The sequence below is a fragment of the Rhinolophus ferrumequinum genome, chromosome 2, assembly GCF_004115265.2.
Source record: "Rhinolophus ferrumequinum isolate MPI-CBG mRhiFer1 chromosome 2, mRhiFer1_v1.p, whole genome shotgun sequence".
Lineage (NCBI taxonomy): Eukaryota > Metazoa > Chordata > Mammalia > Chiroptera > Rhinolophidae > Rhinolophus > Rhinolophus ferrumequinum.
The window spans coordinates 67937428-67950082 of record NC_046285.1 but is presented as its reverse complement, the minus strand read 5'-3'; the positions used below and the strand labels follow the sequence as shown (position 1 = coordinate 67950082).

The following is a 12655-nucleotide window of genomic DNA, read 5'->3' as shown; positions in this document are numbered from 1 at the left end:
GTCTTAACAAATTTAAGAAGTTTGAAATCATATCAAATATTTTTTTCTCACTATGATTTTATGAAACTAAAAATCTATAGTAGGAAGAAAGTTGGAAAATTAAACAATATGTAGAAATTAAACAACATACTCCTGAACAACCAATTTATCATGGAAGAAATCAGGAGGGAAATCAAAGAAATATTTTGAGACAAACAAAAATAGGAACAAAACATACCAAAACTTATGAGATGCAGCAAAAACCCTTCCTTGAGGATGTTTATAAAATGAAATGCCTATATTAAAATAAATTAAAAAATAAATAAATCTCAAATAAGAAACTTAACTTTAACCTCAGAGAACTAGAGAAGAACAGACTAAGCCCAAAGTTAGCGGAAAGAATGAAATAACAAAGATCAGAGCAGAAATAAATAAAATAAAATAGAGACTAGAAGGACAATAGAAAAGATTGATGTAGCTAAGAGTTTTTTTTGAAGATACAGAAATTTGAAAACGTTTAGCTAGACTGAGAGTGAGAGAGAGAGAGAGAGAGAGAGAGAGAGAGAGAGAGAGAGAAGATGCAAATAAAATCAGAAATAAAGCAGTAAACATTATAACGAATATCACAGAAATAAAAAGGAACATAAGAGACCACTGTGAGCAATTATATTCCTACTGATTGGACAACCTAGAAGAAATTGATAAATTCTTAGAAACATACAACCTATCAAGATTGAATCATGAGAAAAATAGAAATTCTGAATAGACCTACAATTACAAAGAAGATTGAATTAATAATCAAAAAATTCCCAGCAACGAAAACCCAGAACCAGATGGTTTTACTGGTGAATTCTACCAAACATTTAAAAGAAAATCAATGCCAATTTTCTTCCCAAACTCTTCCAAAACAATTGAAACTTGTTTTATGAGGCCAGTATTACCCTGATACCAAAGCCAGACAAGAATATCACAAGAAAGGAAAATTACAGGCCACAATCCCTGCTTCGCCAAGGTGTAAAAATCTTCATTGAAATACTAGCAAGTAGAATTCAACATATTAAAATGATTATGCACTACAGTCAAGTGTGATTTATCCCTGTGGTCAAGGATGGTTAAAAATAAGCTGATAAATAAATTTGATACACCACATTAACAAAATGAAGGATAAAAATCATATAATCATCTCAATAGCTGTAGAAAAAGCATATGACAAAATTCAACATCCTTCATGATACAAACTCTCAACAGATTAAGTATAGAAGAAATATACCTCAACATAATAGGAGCCATCTATGACAAGCCTACAGCTCACATCATACTTAATAATGAAAGCTAAAAATGTTTCTTGTAAGATGAGGAGCAAGACAAGGATACTCACTCTCTTTACTTCTATCAACTTATTATCAGAAGTCCTAGCCAGAGCAATTAGGCAAGAAAAAGTAATAAAAGTGATCCATATTGGAAAAGAAGAAGTAAAAGTATCTGTATTTGCTCATGACATTATCTTATATACAGAAAATCTTAAAGCTTCTGCAAAAAAACTATTAGAACTAATAAACACACTTAGTAAAGTTGTAGGATACAAATTAGTATAAAAATTTAGTTGTATTTCTACACAGAACAAATTATATTTTTAAAAAATTTAGAAACAATACATTTTACCATACAGTAAAAACAATAAAATACTTAGGAATACATTTAACCAAGGAAGTGAAAGACTTATACGCTGAAAACTATAAACATTGACAGAAAAAATTGAAAAAAGATACAAATAAATGGAAAAAAAGAAATCTCACATTCGTGAATTAGAAGAATTAATATTGTTAAAATATTCACACTACCCAAAGCAATCTACAAGTTCAGTGTAATCGCTATCAAAATTCCAATGGCATTTTTCAAAAAAATAGAACAAACATCCTAAAATGTGTAAGGAAACACAAAACAAATGAATAACCAAAGCAATCTTGAGTAAGAAGAACAAAGCTGTGGGCATCACACTTCCTGATTTTAAACTATAAGAGCATAGTAATTAAAACATTGTGGCATTGACATAAAAACTGGTCAATAATCTGTTTACTTGAAAATGATTAATGAAACAGATCCAATGATCAAAAATAGATCAATGGAAAAGAATAGAGAGGCCAGAAATAAACCCATGTATATATGTCAATTAATTTTCGACAAAGGATTCAAGAACACAAAATTGGTAAAGAGTAGTCTCTTCAATCAATGTTGTTGAGCAAACTGGATATCTACATGCAAAAGAATGAAATTGGACCACTGTTTTATAGTGTTCACACATGCAAAAAAAAAATACTTGAGATGGATTAAAGTCTTAAATGTAAGACCCAAAACTGAAATACTCCCAAGAAAAAAAAAACAAAAACAAAAAACCGAAAAACAGAAGGGAACACTCTTGACATCGGTCTTGCAATGATTTTTTTGGATATAACAAGAGCACAGACAATAAAGAAAAAATAAACAAAGTAAAAAGCTTCTGTACAGCAAAGGAAATAATCAACAAAATGAAAATGCAACCTATAGAATGGGAGAAAATATTTACACACACTATATATGTGATAAGGGCTTAATATCTAAAATGTGTAAGGAACTTATATAATTTAATAGGGAACACACACACACACACAAACTGAAAATGGGTAAAGGGCCTGAATACACATTTCTCCAATAAAGATATGCAAATAATCAACAGATACATGAAAGGTGCTCAACATTACTAATCATCATGGAATACAAAACAAAACCAAAATGAAATATCACCTCACACCTGTTAGTATGTCTGTTATCAAAGAGATAACAAGTGCCAGCAAAGATATGAAGGAAAGGTAACCGTGCAGTGTTGGTAGGAATGTAAACTGGTACAACCATTAAGGAAAACAGCATGGAGTTTCCTCAAAAAATTAAAAATAGAATTATATGTTCCATATGTACCACTTCTAGGTATATGTCCAGAGGAAATGAAATCAGTATCGAGAAGAGATATCTGCACTCTCATGTTTATTGCAGCATTATTCTCAATGGTCAAATTATAAAAACAACTTAAATGTTCAAAGATGGAAGACCGGACAGAGATAAGTGATATATCCGTACAATGTAATATTATCCGGCCTTAAAAAAGGAAATCATACCATTTGCCACAACATAGGTGAACTTTGAGGACACTGGGATAAAGTCCAATACTGCAATAAACCAGACTAATAAATACACATATTGCATAGTATCACTTATATGTGGAATCTAAAAAAAAAGAGAGAAAGAAAAGTCAAACTTATAGAAACAGAGTAGAATCATAGTTGCCAGGGATTGGGGGCTGAAGGGGAATGGGGAGATTTTGGTTAAAGAGTACAAGTCTTTGATTATAAGGTGAATAAGTTCTGAGAATCTAATGTACAGCATGGTGACTATAGTTAATATACTGCATTGTATACCAGAAATTTGCTGAGAGATTTTAAGTGTTCTCAAAACACACACAAACATACACACAAAAGTAACTGTGTGAGGTGATGTGTTATTAAATGGTTTGATTGTGGTAATCATTTCACAGTGTACTTGTATATCAAGCCATCATACTGTATGTTTTAAATATAAGCAATTTCATTTGTTAATTATACCTCAAAAAACCTCCCCCACCAAAAATACTAAAACAGGATAGAAGCCAGGCTACAGTCTTACTCAGAATTTTAAAAAATGGAATTATTTAATCAGATCTTCCATAAAATGTATATAGCACTGACGATTGGTCAGACTAGACATTTAAAAAGAATAGAAATAGCCTTAAAAAGAAAATAACTCACAAATTGTTTATTATTGTGTCCTTTTAAGCTGTCAATAGACTTACCCTTTGTGTTCAGAAATGCCTTCCTAAACCATTGTATGTATTCTTTTTCCATTGTGTGTATTTGTATTCCTTTTTCAGATGTGTTTCACTTTGGGTTTCTTGAATAAACAGGGTTCTAAAAGAAACAAGTATGTGTGAGAAAAATAATCAGATGGGCAAAAATAACAATGAGGGGCCGGCCAGGTGGTTCAGGCGGTTGGAGTTTCACGCTCCTAACTCCGAAAACTGCCTGTTCGATTCCCACATGGGCCACTGGGCTCTCAACCACAAGGTTGACAGTTCAATTCCTCAAGTCCCACAAGTGATGGTGGGCAGTGCGCCTCCTGCAACTAAAGATTGAACACGGCACCTTGAGCTGAGCTGCTACTGAGCTCCCTGATGGCTCAATTGGTTGGAGTGTGGGCTGTCAACCACAAGGTTGCCAGTTCGATTCCTCGAGTCCTGCAAGGGATGGTGGGCTGTGCCCCCTGCAACTAGTAATGGCAACTGGACCTGGAGCTGAGCTGCGCACTCCACAACTAAGATTGAAAGGACAACAACTTGACTTGGAAAAGAAGTGCTGGAAGTACACACTGTTCCTCAATAAAGTCCTGTTCCCCTTCCCCAATAAAAATCTTAAAAAAAAAAATTACAATGATATCAAAATATCCACTTAGGTAATAGTTTCAATTGCAGTAAAATTCTCATAAGAAGGTATATATACTTAAGTATACTTTTTTTTCCCTTTAATAAAAGAATCTGGCCCTTTTGCCTACCAGCCCAAAACAAAACAAAACAAAAAAACCTTTATTGAATTGTTGTTTATTTATTTATTGATTTACTTACTTATTTATTTAATTTCCTATGTCTGATTCTATTCCAGGTTCTATACATATTTTTAACAGATTTCTCTGGCTTCTAGGATAACATAAGCAAAAATAGATAGTATCATGTGGATTATGGAAAAGGTATAGGAAAACTATATAGACTTCGGTAAATGTAAAAAATTTAATTCCTTATTGGTTTGATAATCTTTAACCATGATTTTACCATGGCATACTGATTTTATTTCATGTCATTGTGGTCATAGCATCATGTAATTTGGCATGCAATTTGTATCTAAAAGACTTCTGTCTGTGTCATTTTATATAACAGTAGCTATCTATTAATTACATGGATTTACATGGAATCATAGCAACTATAAGACAGAGCCACCGTAACAGCATGACTCCTAGTTTTGGAACTGAGTTTCAAATGTATTGTGTTGATGTTGATAGAAGGATCAGACTAATAAAATAAGTATTTGGCATTAATCATACTCTTCTCTGCAGTCCCATAGTGCTTTATTAGTTCTTAAGAACTTAATTCATTCTTCTTTGATTTAGGCCAATTTCTATTCAAACTCATCACCTCTACCTATGAGTTTCTTTTGTAGTGTCCTGCCTCATTCATCTTTCATATCCCACGGCTATTAATAATTGTACATATATTGAACAGTCATAACTCAAAAGAATAGAGATTTTTTTTTTACAGTATGCTTTTTAAATTTCTTTCAGAAATTTGGTACAGCTGTACAAAAGTGAAGATGACACGGAGATTTCAAAGGAGATCAAGACTCAGTGGACGTCTTTGGGCCTGGAAGATATACAGTTTGTCAATTACTCAGTCCTGCTTAGTCTGCCAGGCCCTTCTCCCAGCTCTGTGACTCTGAGCAGCAGCGGCCAGTGCTTTCATCCTAATGGCCAGCCTTGCAGTGAAGCCAGAAAACATAGCAGCCAAGATCTGCTCTACTCATACGCAGCCTATTCTGCCAAAGGAACTCTCGAGGTAATATGACCATTTGTCTCTGTCATTTATAGTGAAATGAAATTAGAAAACAACAGCTTTCATCTAAATTGAACTAACTGGCATGATGCAATATACAAAAGTAACCATTAAATGTTCTCAGTGTGGAAGTGCCAGGAAAGGGAAAGGGAGATTTGGATTCCCTGGCCCTTTCCTTGTCATATTTTGAAAGCGAAAACGTGTTAGAAGAATTTAATTCAAAAGTGTTGAATGTGTGACTGAGTCATTCACATTTTGCTTAGTTCACATAGTGCATGTTCATTTCATTCTTTGGTTTTAAAAAGGCACATTTCAATACGTAGATTGATATGGACAGAAATAGAAATGGAGATGGTTGTGTTTTGAAGCTATGCATACATGCAAGAAATAGAGTGGGAAATTGATGTGATTATTCACACATTTAGGATTTGAAATACTGTGTTGCTGCTTTCTTAATGGAAAACACATGAGCTAGCGGCCAGGCGAGGAATATTGCTTTACGATTGGGTTAGCTGTTCTTTTTTTTGTGTCCTGCTTTTTTGGCATTGTGGTTAAGGGCATGGCTTCTACAGACACATGAACTAGTTTCAATCTCAGCTCCCCAATTTTCCATTGTTACTTACCCATTTAGGGTTAAGTTTCCTCATCTCTGCAATGTGGATAATAATAATTCTAAAACCACAAGGTTGTTGTGAGAATTGAATTAACTAATATATGTAAACTTTGGAGGACAAAGCCTAGCCCTTGGTAAGGACAGCACCAGTCAGACACAACATATAATTGGCCACTAGTTTTCTTAAATAGCAAGTTGTCTATTTAAAGTATCAATTTAATAAACAGTTTTAGTCTTTTATGAGACGGTAGATTCCCTCATTGAATACAAATGAAATAATGTTATGTTTCTGATTGCTGTTAATTATTGGCACAGATTATTAAGAATCTAACTTCTTATTAACTCTGATTAATACATGAAATATTTAAAACCTTTAAAGTTACTTTGCAGAAATACATGCTTATTCCTAACATGTATGTGTGTGTGTGTGTGTGTGTGTGTGTGTGTGTGTGTGTATAATTATTTATTTATTTATTTATTTTTTTGGCAGGGGTGATGAGGTGGGGAGAGGCAATTCACGGGTAAATTTGCGGGTGGATTAGCATTATGTGTGTTCTGTGTCATATTATTCTCTGGTTTAGCAAAAGGCCTACATACAAACAGCACCACCTTGAAAAGCCCATCACTAATTAAAGGTTAACATAATATTAATGTCTGTAGTATTTCTAGTATAGGACTCATATAATTTGATTTGATTAATATATGCCAGTTATGGAAGGCAATAAAAGAAATACATCTGTGTATTAGTAAAAATAGAGGGACACTACAAGCACTCTTTCTTTGGTTCAGAAACTTAGGTCTCAACTCAAGATTCTAAAGTCACCCAATATATTTTCTTTGAAACTCCCAATCCTGCAGAAGCCCACACATTTCCGGCCTTCTCTTATCCCAGTTAATTGAACTCTAATACAGCCATCTCCTCCGCTATACAGAAGTATGTCCAAAGCACAAAACGACAGAATCCCAGGAGGAGTTTGAGTGTGTCCTTGGAACCCTCCTCATTTATTTGATTTTCAATTTCCTGTGGTGAAGATTCATTCTTCCTTAACTGAGGTTATTAAATGGAAAAGACATGACACTACAACTTGCGTCCCTCTTTCATTAGTGTGACCCTCTTTTATAATCTGCTGGGCCCATTGAAATTTTTTGTTGTTGTTGTTCCTATTTGACCATACCTCTGAGAATTTTCTACACATTTATTTTTATCAGTTATAGATGTTTAAATTGTCTTTTTTTCATATAAAAGCAAACCAAGGTCTACTACTGAATCATAGAATTACCTTAACATCCATGAAGTGATAAGTCATTTGAGACCCTCCTACCATTTATAAATGCTATAAAAACTACACTTTTAAATAAATAAGTAGCTATAAAGTGTAGCTATAAAACGAGAGAATTAAAGTTAGCTGTAGGTGTAGAAATATACTCCATGTTTGAAATATTAGGCCTAAATAAAAAGGGTACTATTAAAGGAACTAAAGTGCAGTTATGGATAAAACAAACACCTCTATCTGAGGAACATAATTTGAGAAATTAACCAGTCAAATTAGATGAAAACACTGACAATAACTATTTTTTAGAATTATATTAATAATTTAACTCTATTATGATAATTACATATTAATTTAAATATCTATTCAATAAAATATATAATATGTTATTGATATTGATTTTTTAAACTCTATATTAGTATTATGATTTTCAAAAACAAATTGTAGGGGACTATTTCATATGCATATAGAATAATTGAATATATCTTATATGCATGTTTTAGACAGATATATTATTGAAACTCATATATTCTAATTAATAGGACACTGGTGATTTTTCTGTATCCCTTCAGATCATTTTCTAATTCAAATCAAGCTTGAGAGGGTGCTGCTGCTGATTCAGGCATACCTAATTTTTGATTTTGAGTACACTGTGTTTGCATGAATTTCTATCATGCAGAGCCATTAACAAGTTCTTAAATTATTCCAGTCTGACTGCCAGAGAAGTGCCCCTCTACTTTTGCTTTTGACAAGGTTATTTGTAGAAGAGGAGTGCCCCTTTTCTTTTAAGAGCTGTCATGTCCATTCATCATATGACCATTTTGTATAAGCTTCCAATTTTTGCTTTCTGGTAACAGTCTAAACAGCATTTGTGATATCTGAGATCTACTTCGAAAACCTACTTAGTGCCAGCATGATGGATGGTGTACTTGGCAACTTCTTTGTAATTCACTGTGCGCTGGAAAGGTGACATTGTTTACCCCATCATAATGACAGGTGGGTCAGCAAAAGGGTCCTAGGGAGAGTTGTCCTGTCAGATGCAAAATACATATTAAAATGGATATATAAATATTTTAGCATGAATGAAGTTAGCTTTGGGGAATAAACAGTAATTTCTATTTTTATTAAAAGGTGACTATCCACTATAATATCATCCTAATGTTAAAGACATTGGTACTGAGTGCTGACAATGTCGAGTCAGTTTTGTTTTTGTTTTGTTTTTTGTCCTAGTCAGTTTTATAAATAGACTATATGGCTTCATGTAATCCTTGTGCAGTTATTTCTTTTGCCCTTTCCAAAACCCACATGGATGCAGAAACACAAAGGGAACAATTAATATTTAATATATGTTGGTCATATTGGGTTATCTATGTTCTTATTTTTGAACAGGGGATTTGTTTTTATTCCTGTACTTTTTATGGATTTTGGAGTTTTCTTTCTGTTAAGCATTATTTTGTGTCTGAATGACAAGCAAAATAATGTGATTTTATGGAGAAATTAATTTTCACCAACTCACTAACTGTGGATAAAATATTGTTATCAACACATTTATCATCACTCCATTACTCAGAGAGCCCAGGCTAGCACCCTTCCTTATCAGCTGCACAACTGTAAGCCTCAATGTTCTTATTTGTATTAGGGGAATAATAATACTATCTCAAACGGTTGTCATGGGGAAGAAATCACATAAACCATGTAAAGTGCCTGGCGCTTAGAAAGCACTCAGTAAATGTTAGCTATTATCATTGTTATTATTTGGTATAAAGTAGACACATTTAAATTGGAGAAATTAAGAAAATGCCATAGCTATGTAGCATAAGATTTGAAATTACAAGTGTTTACCTTGTTGTCTGAATATAATCTCCGTGTCTTCTGTTTAGCATGTCAAATATTAATCACTGGGGAGGAAAATGCCTTGATAAGTATGAATAAAGAATAAACTATATGTAACTCCCTGATCATATTTTTTAGTTGAAAACTGAAAGCTCAAAGAAACTACGAATGAACTATTTTATTTTTGAATGCAGATGATAAATTGCACCATGTTGGACCTCAAAATCATTTTCTTTTTTTTTCTTTTTGTAAAATAGCAATATATAGTTTAACATATGACATATGAAACTGTATCAAATATTTTGTTAAAAAAATCTTAAAGAGAGAAAACTATAACTACTGTATGGTATCTTTGAGTAACTTACAATCAGATGTCTATTTTTATATGGCTAGGAAAAATTTGTGTTTCTCTTTAATATTCTCAAACAAAAACAAACTTACCAGTGTTACTGCAAAAGCAAAGCTATATGCATTTCGCTCTAAAGGATTCCGTCATAGATAAAAATATCACAAAGCTAAAGGAGTGGAATGAAATTGCGTTATCAACTGAGTATGAAGATGAAGCTACTGTCTCATCAACAGAGAAAAGTGAGCTTGCAGTAGTTTTTCAATGTAGAAAATTACTTTGCATTTTATTCATCTCCTTTTTTTTCCTCTTGGGAGCCATCATTTCATCAACAGTGAACAATCGCGAGGCAAATGGCTCTGGCAGTTGTATATAAAGTTATTATTATTTTTTTTTAATTTACATAAAATCCCCTTGTCCAATATGAGTTTCTATTTTTGATTTCATGAGCTCTGCACACTAACTGTATTAACAAAACAATTCCATATTTCTGCCTTTTTATTTGAGGATGATATTCATACATACACACACACATTTTTCCTGTATTTGAAATTTAGACATAAGCATTTACAGAAAAAGAAGTAATCTATCACAACATATTGTCCATAGTTAAATATTTGTTAGAGAGTTTACATACTCTACCTAGGGAAGAGAACAAAAACTTATTTTATAAAATAAAAGTTTTAAAACAAGCATAGATAAATTAAACTAAGTGGTTAAAGTGCAAAGGACCTTTTCCTGTCTCCATTAGAAAAAACATAGCATTTTTAGTGAGAAAATGTTTGACTATAGACTCCTAATTTGGCTAAAGTTATTTGTAAAGTTACTGAGTCTGCATAACTACATATTATTTGGCAGAACATTCTGTGGTACTCCTTTTATTTTTACTTTTAATATGATTTAAAGCATGCCACTTATAAAGTTAAGTGGTAATGAAACTTTCTTAACAGATTTAATTTATATTTTAACTTCCATAAAAATGCCAGTATTTGAATATGCAGTTTACAATTAAGATTTACCACACTTCAGAGCTGGAGGGATCTGTGCAAAGGTTGATCCTTAGGTTTACGCACTACTTGGATAAACTAATCTAATTGATTTTAAAAGAAACAGAATTCTGTCATAGTACTTTCAATGCCTCCAGGAAAAATTCTCTTGAATGAATCGTCAACTCCTTCGATATCCTTATCTTAGTAAGTTGAGTATCATTTATTAAATAAAGTGTTTTATGATTATTAATATTTCCCTATATTTTAATTTGACACTGAAAGATTAACTGAATAATATAGAATTTAAACAGCTGGGCCTCATTAATATAACAGAGGACATTCAACATTCAGCAAATACATAATGAGTGCCTTTTATATGCCAATCACAGGGGACAAAGTGATTAATAAGAGGGCTATGGACGCTGCCCATATATTGCTGATGGTCCAATAGGAGAAACTGGCAGTTAAGTCAGCAATTTCAAAACTCAGTACTGCTATGAACACTAGTGAGCTATTTATCTTAAACTTCAGTTTCCTCATCTAAAAAGTTGGCAGAAATATCTACCAAATATGAATGTTCTGAAGATAGACTGAAAAACTATACTATATCCATAGTAAAATGCCTAGCACAGACAACATAAATGTTAAAGTATTTTCTCTTTCCTTTATATAATTTCATGTTCTGTTCAATTTAATCCTTATTTTCATACACACTTGCACACACACACACACACACACACACACACACACACATGCACATGTGCGCACGCACACTCGAAGGCTCCATATTCAATTTCCAGTTTTCTAACAGTCGGGCTTACCTATGATGCTACTCTTGCCCTTAGTTCTCTCTTGCTGTTACCCACATCTTGCCCTCTGATACGTCTTGGCTTTTCCCACATTGCCAAGGCCTAGGCAAGAGTGTCAACCAATATCTCTAATGTATATGTATTTCTGTTTTTAGCCACCTAGCAAAGCCCTGAATAACGTATTGTCCTACCACGTTAAAAGGTCAGGTTCAAGTATCTGAGTGGCATGCTGGATTGGCACAGGCCAGCTTGTTCCTGCTGGTGAAAGTTGATTCTGTGAAACTTTCTAACTGTGGTCTGATATTTAAGCCACAGAAATTTTCAAATATACACATCAGCTTTTATTTTTAAGTGTGTGTGTGTGTGTGTTTGTGTGTGTGTCCCAGAGATTAGCTTTGCTAGCATACAACTTCATAGCACTCAGCACTCAGCCAGAGACTGGTATACCAGTTACAGCATGGCCACTATATAAGGGCCACTATGTATATTGGACAGAGCCAAGAGCAATGTGATTTGGTAGAAAGTAAGAATGCACTCAGATTCCACTTTAACTCCATACGCTTTCCATTTAGGGCCACAGGGGACATTCAAAAGTTAATAGTATTGTAAGGGTCAGGCGATATCCTTCAGGTTTCTCTCTGAAAGCAAAAGTTTCATGGTCAGATAGAGTTTCCCTTCTAGACTGAGGTAATGGAAGATCAAGAGAGAAGTTCAAGAATTTCCTCAAATTATCTGTTACATGTATACTTTTCTGGGATACTTCTGGCTCCTAGAACATTTTGCAAAATATCTGCTGAACTACCATTCTTGTCCTCAAAACACTGGGACTTGTCCACCAGCTCTCTGCCTAGACTTTCAAGACAGAGACCCCATTTACCATTGCCTCACCCAGGAGAGATAACTGAGTCATTCCAGAATGCTTATCTCTGGAGCAATTAACCAGCACTGCAGCTGTTATTTTTTTAAAGAGTCTTATTCTTCATTTACAGAGTAAATGGGTTAAACACAGGAAAAGTGATCAAGTTACAGAAACTCTCATACTCAGTCATCACTCATGTTCATGGAAATATGAATGAAGTAGGATTAATCATTATTACACAAATTTATTTTGTTCTTATTTTAAGACTACTCTAGATCCAATTTTGCTATACTT

General features: G+C 33.4%; 1 protein-coding gene across 1 annotated transcript in view; it reads left to right on the top strand.

Annotated features, from left to right (window-relative positions):
• Positions 1 to 12655, top strand: part of NAALADL2 (N-acetylated alpha-linked acidic dipeptidase like 2) — an 890763-nt gene that overhangs the window by 362230 nt on the left and 515878 nt on the right. The window contains exon 3 of the mRNA XM_033130693.1: positions 5374 to 5644. Coding sequence (XP_032986584.1) covers positions 5374 to 5644 — 271 coding nt within the window. The remainder of the gene's footprint in view (positions 1 to 5373; positions 5645 to 12655) is intronic.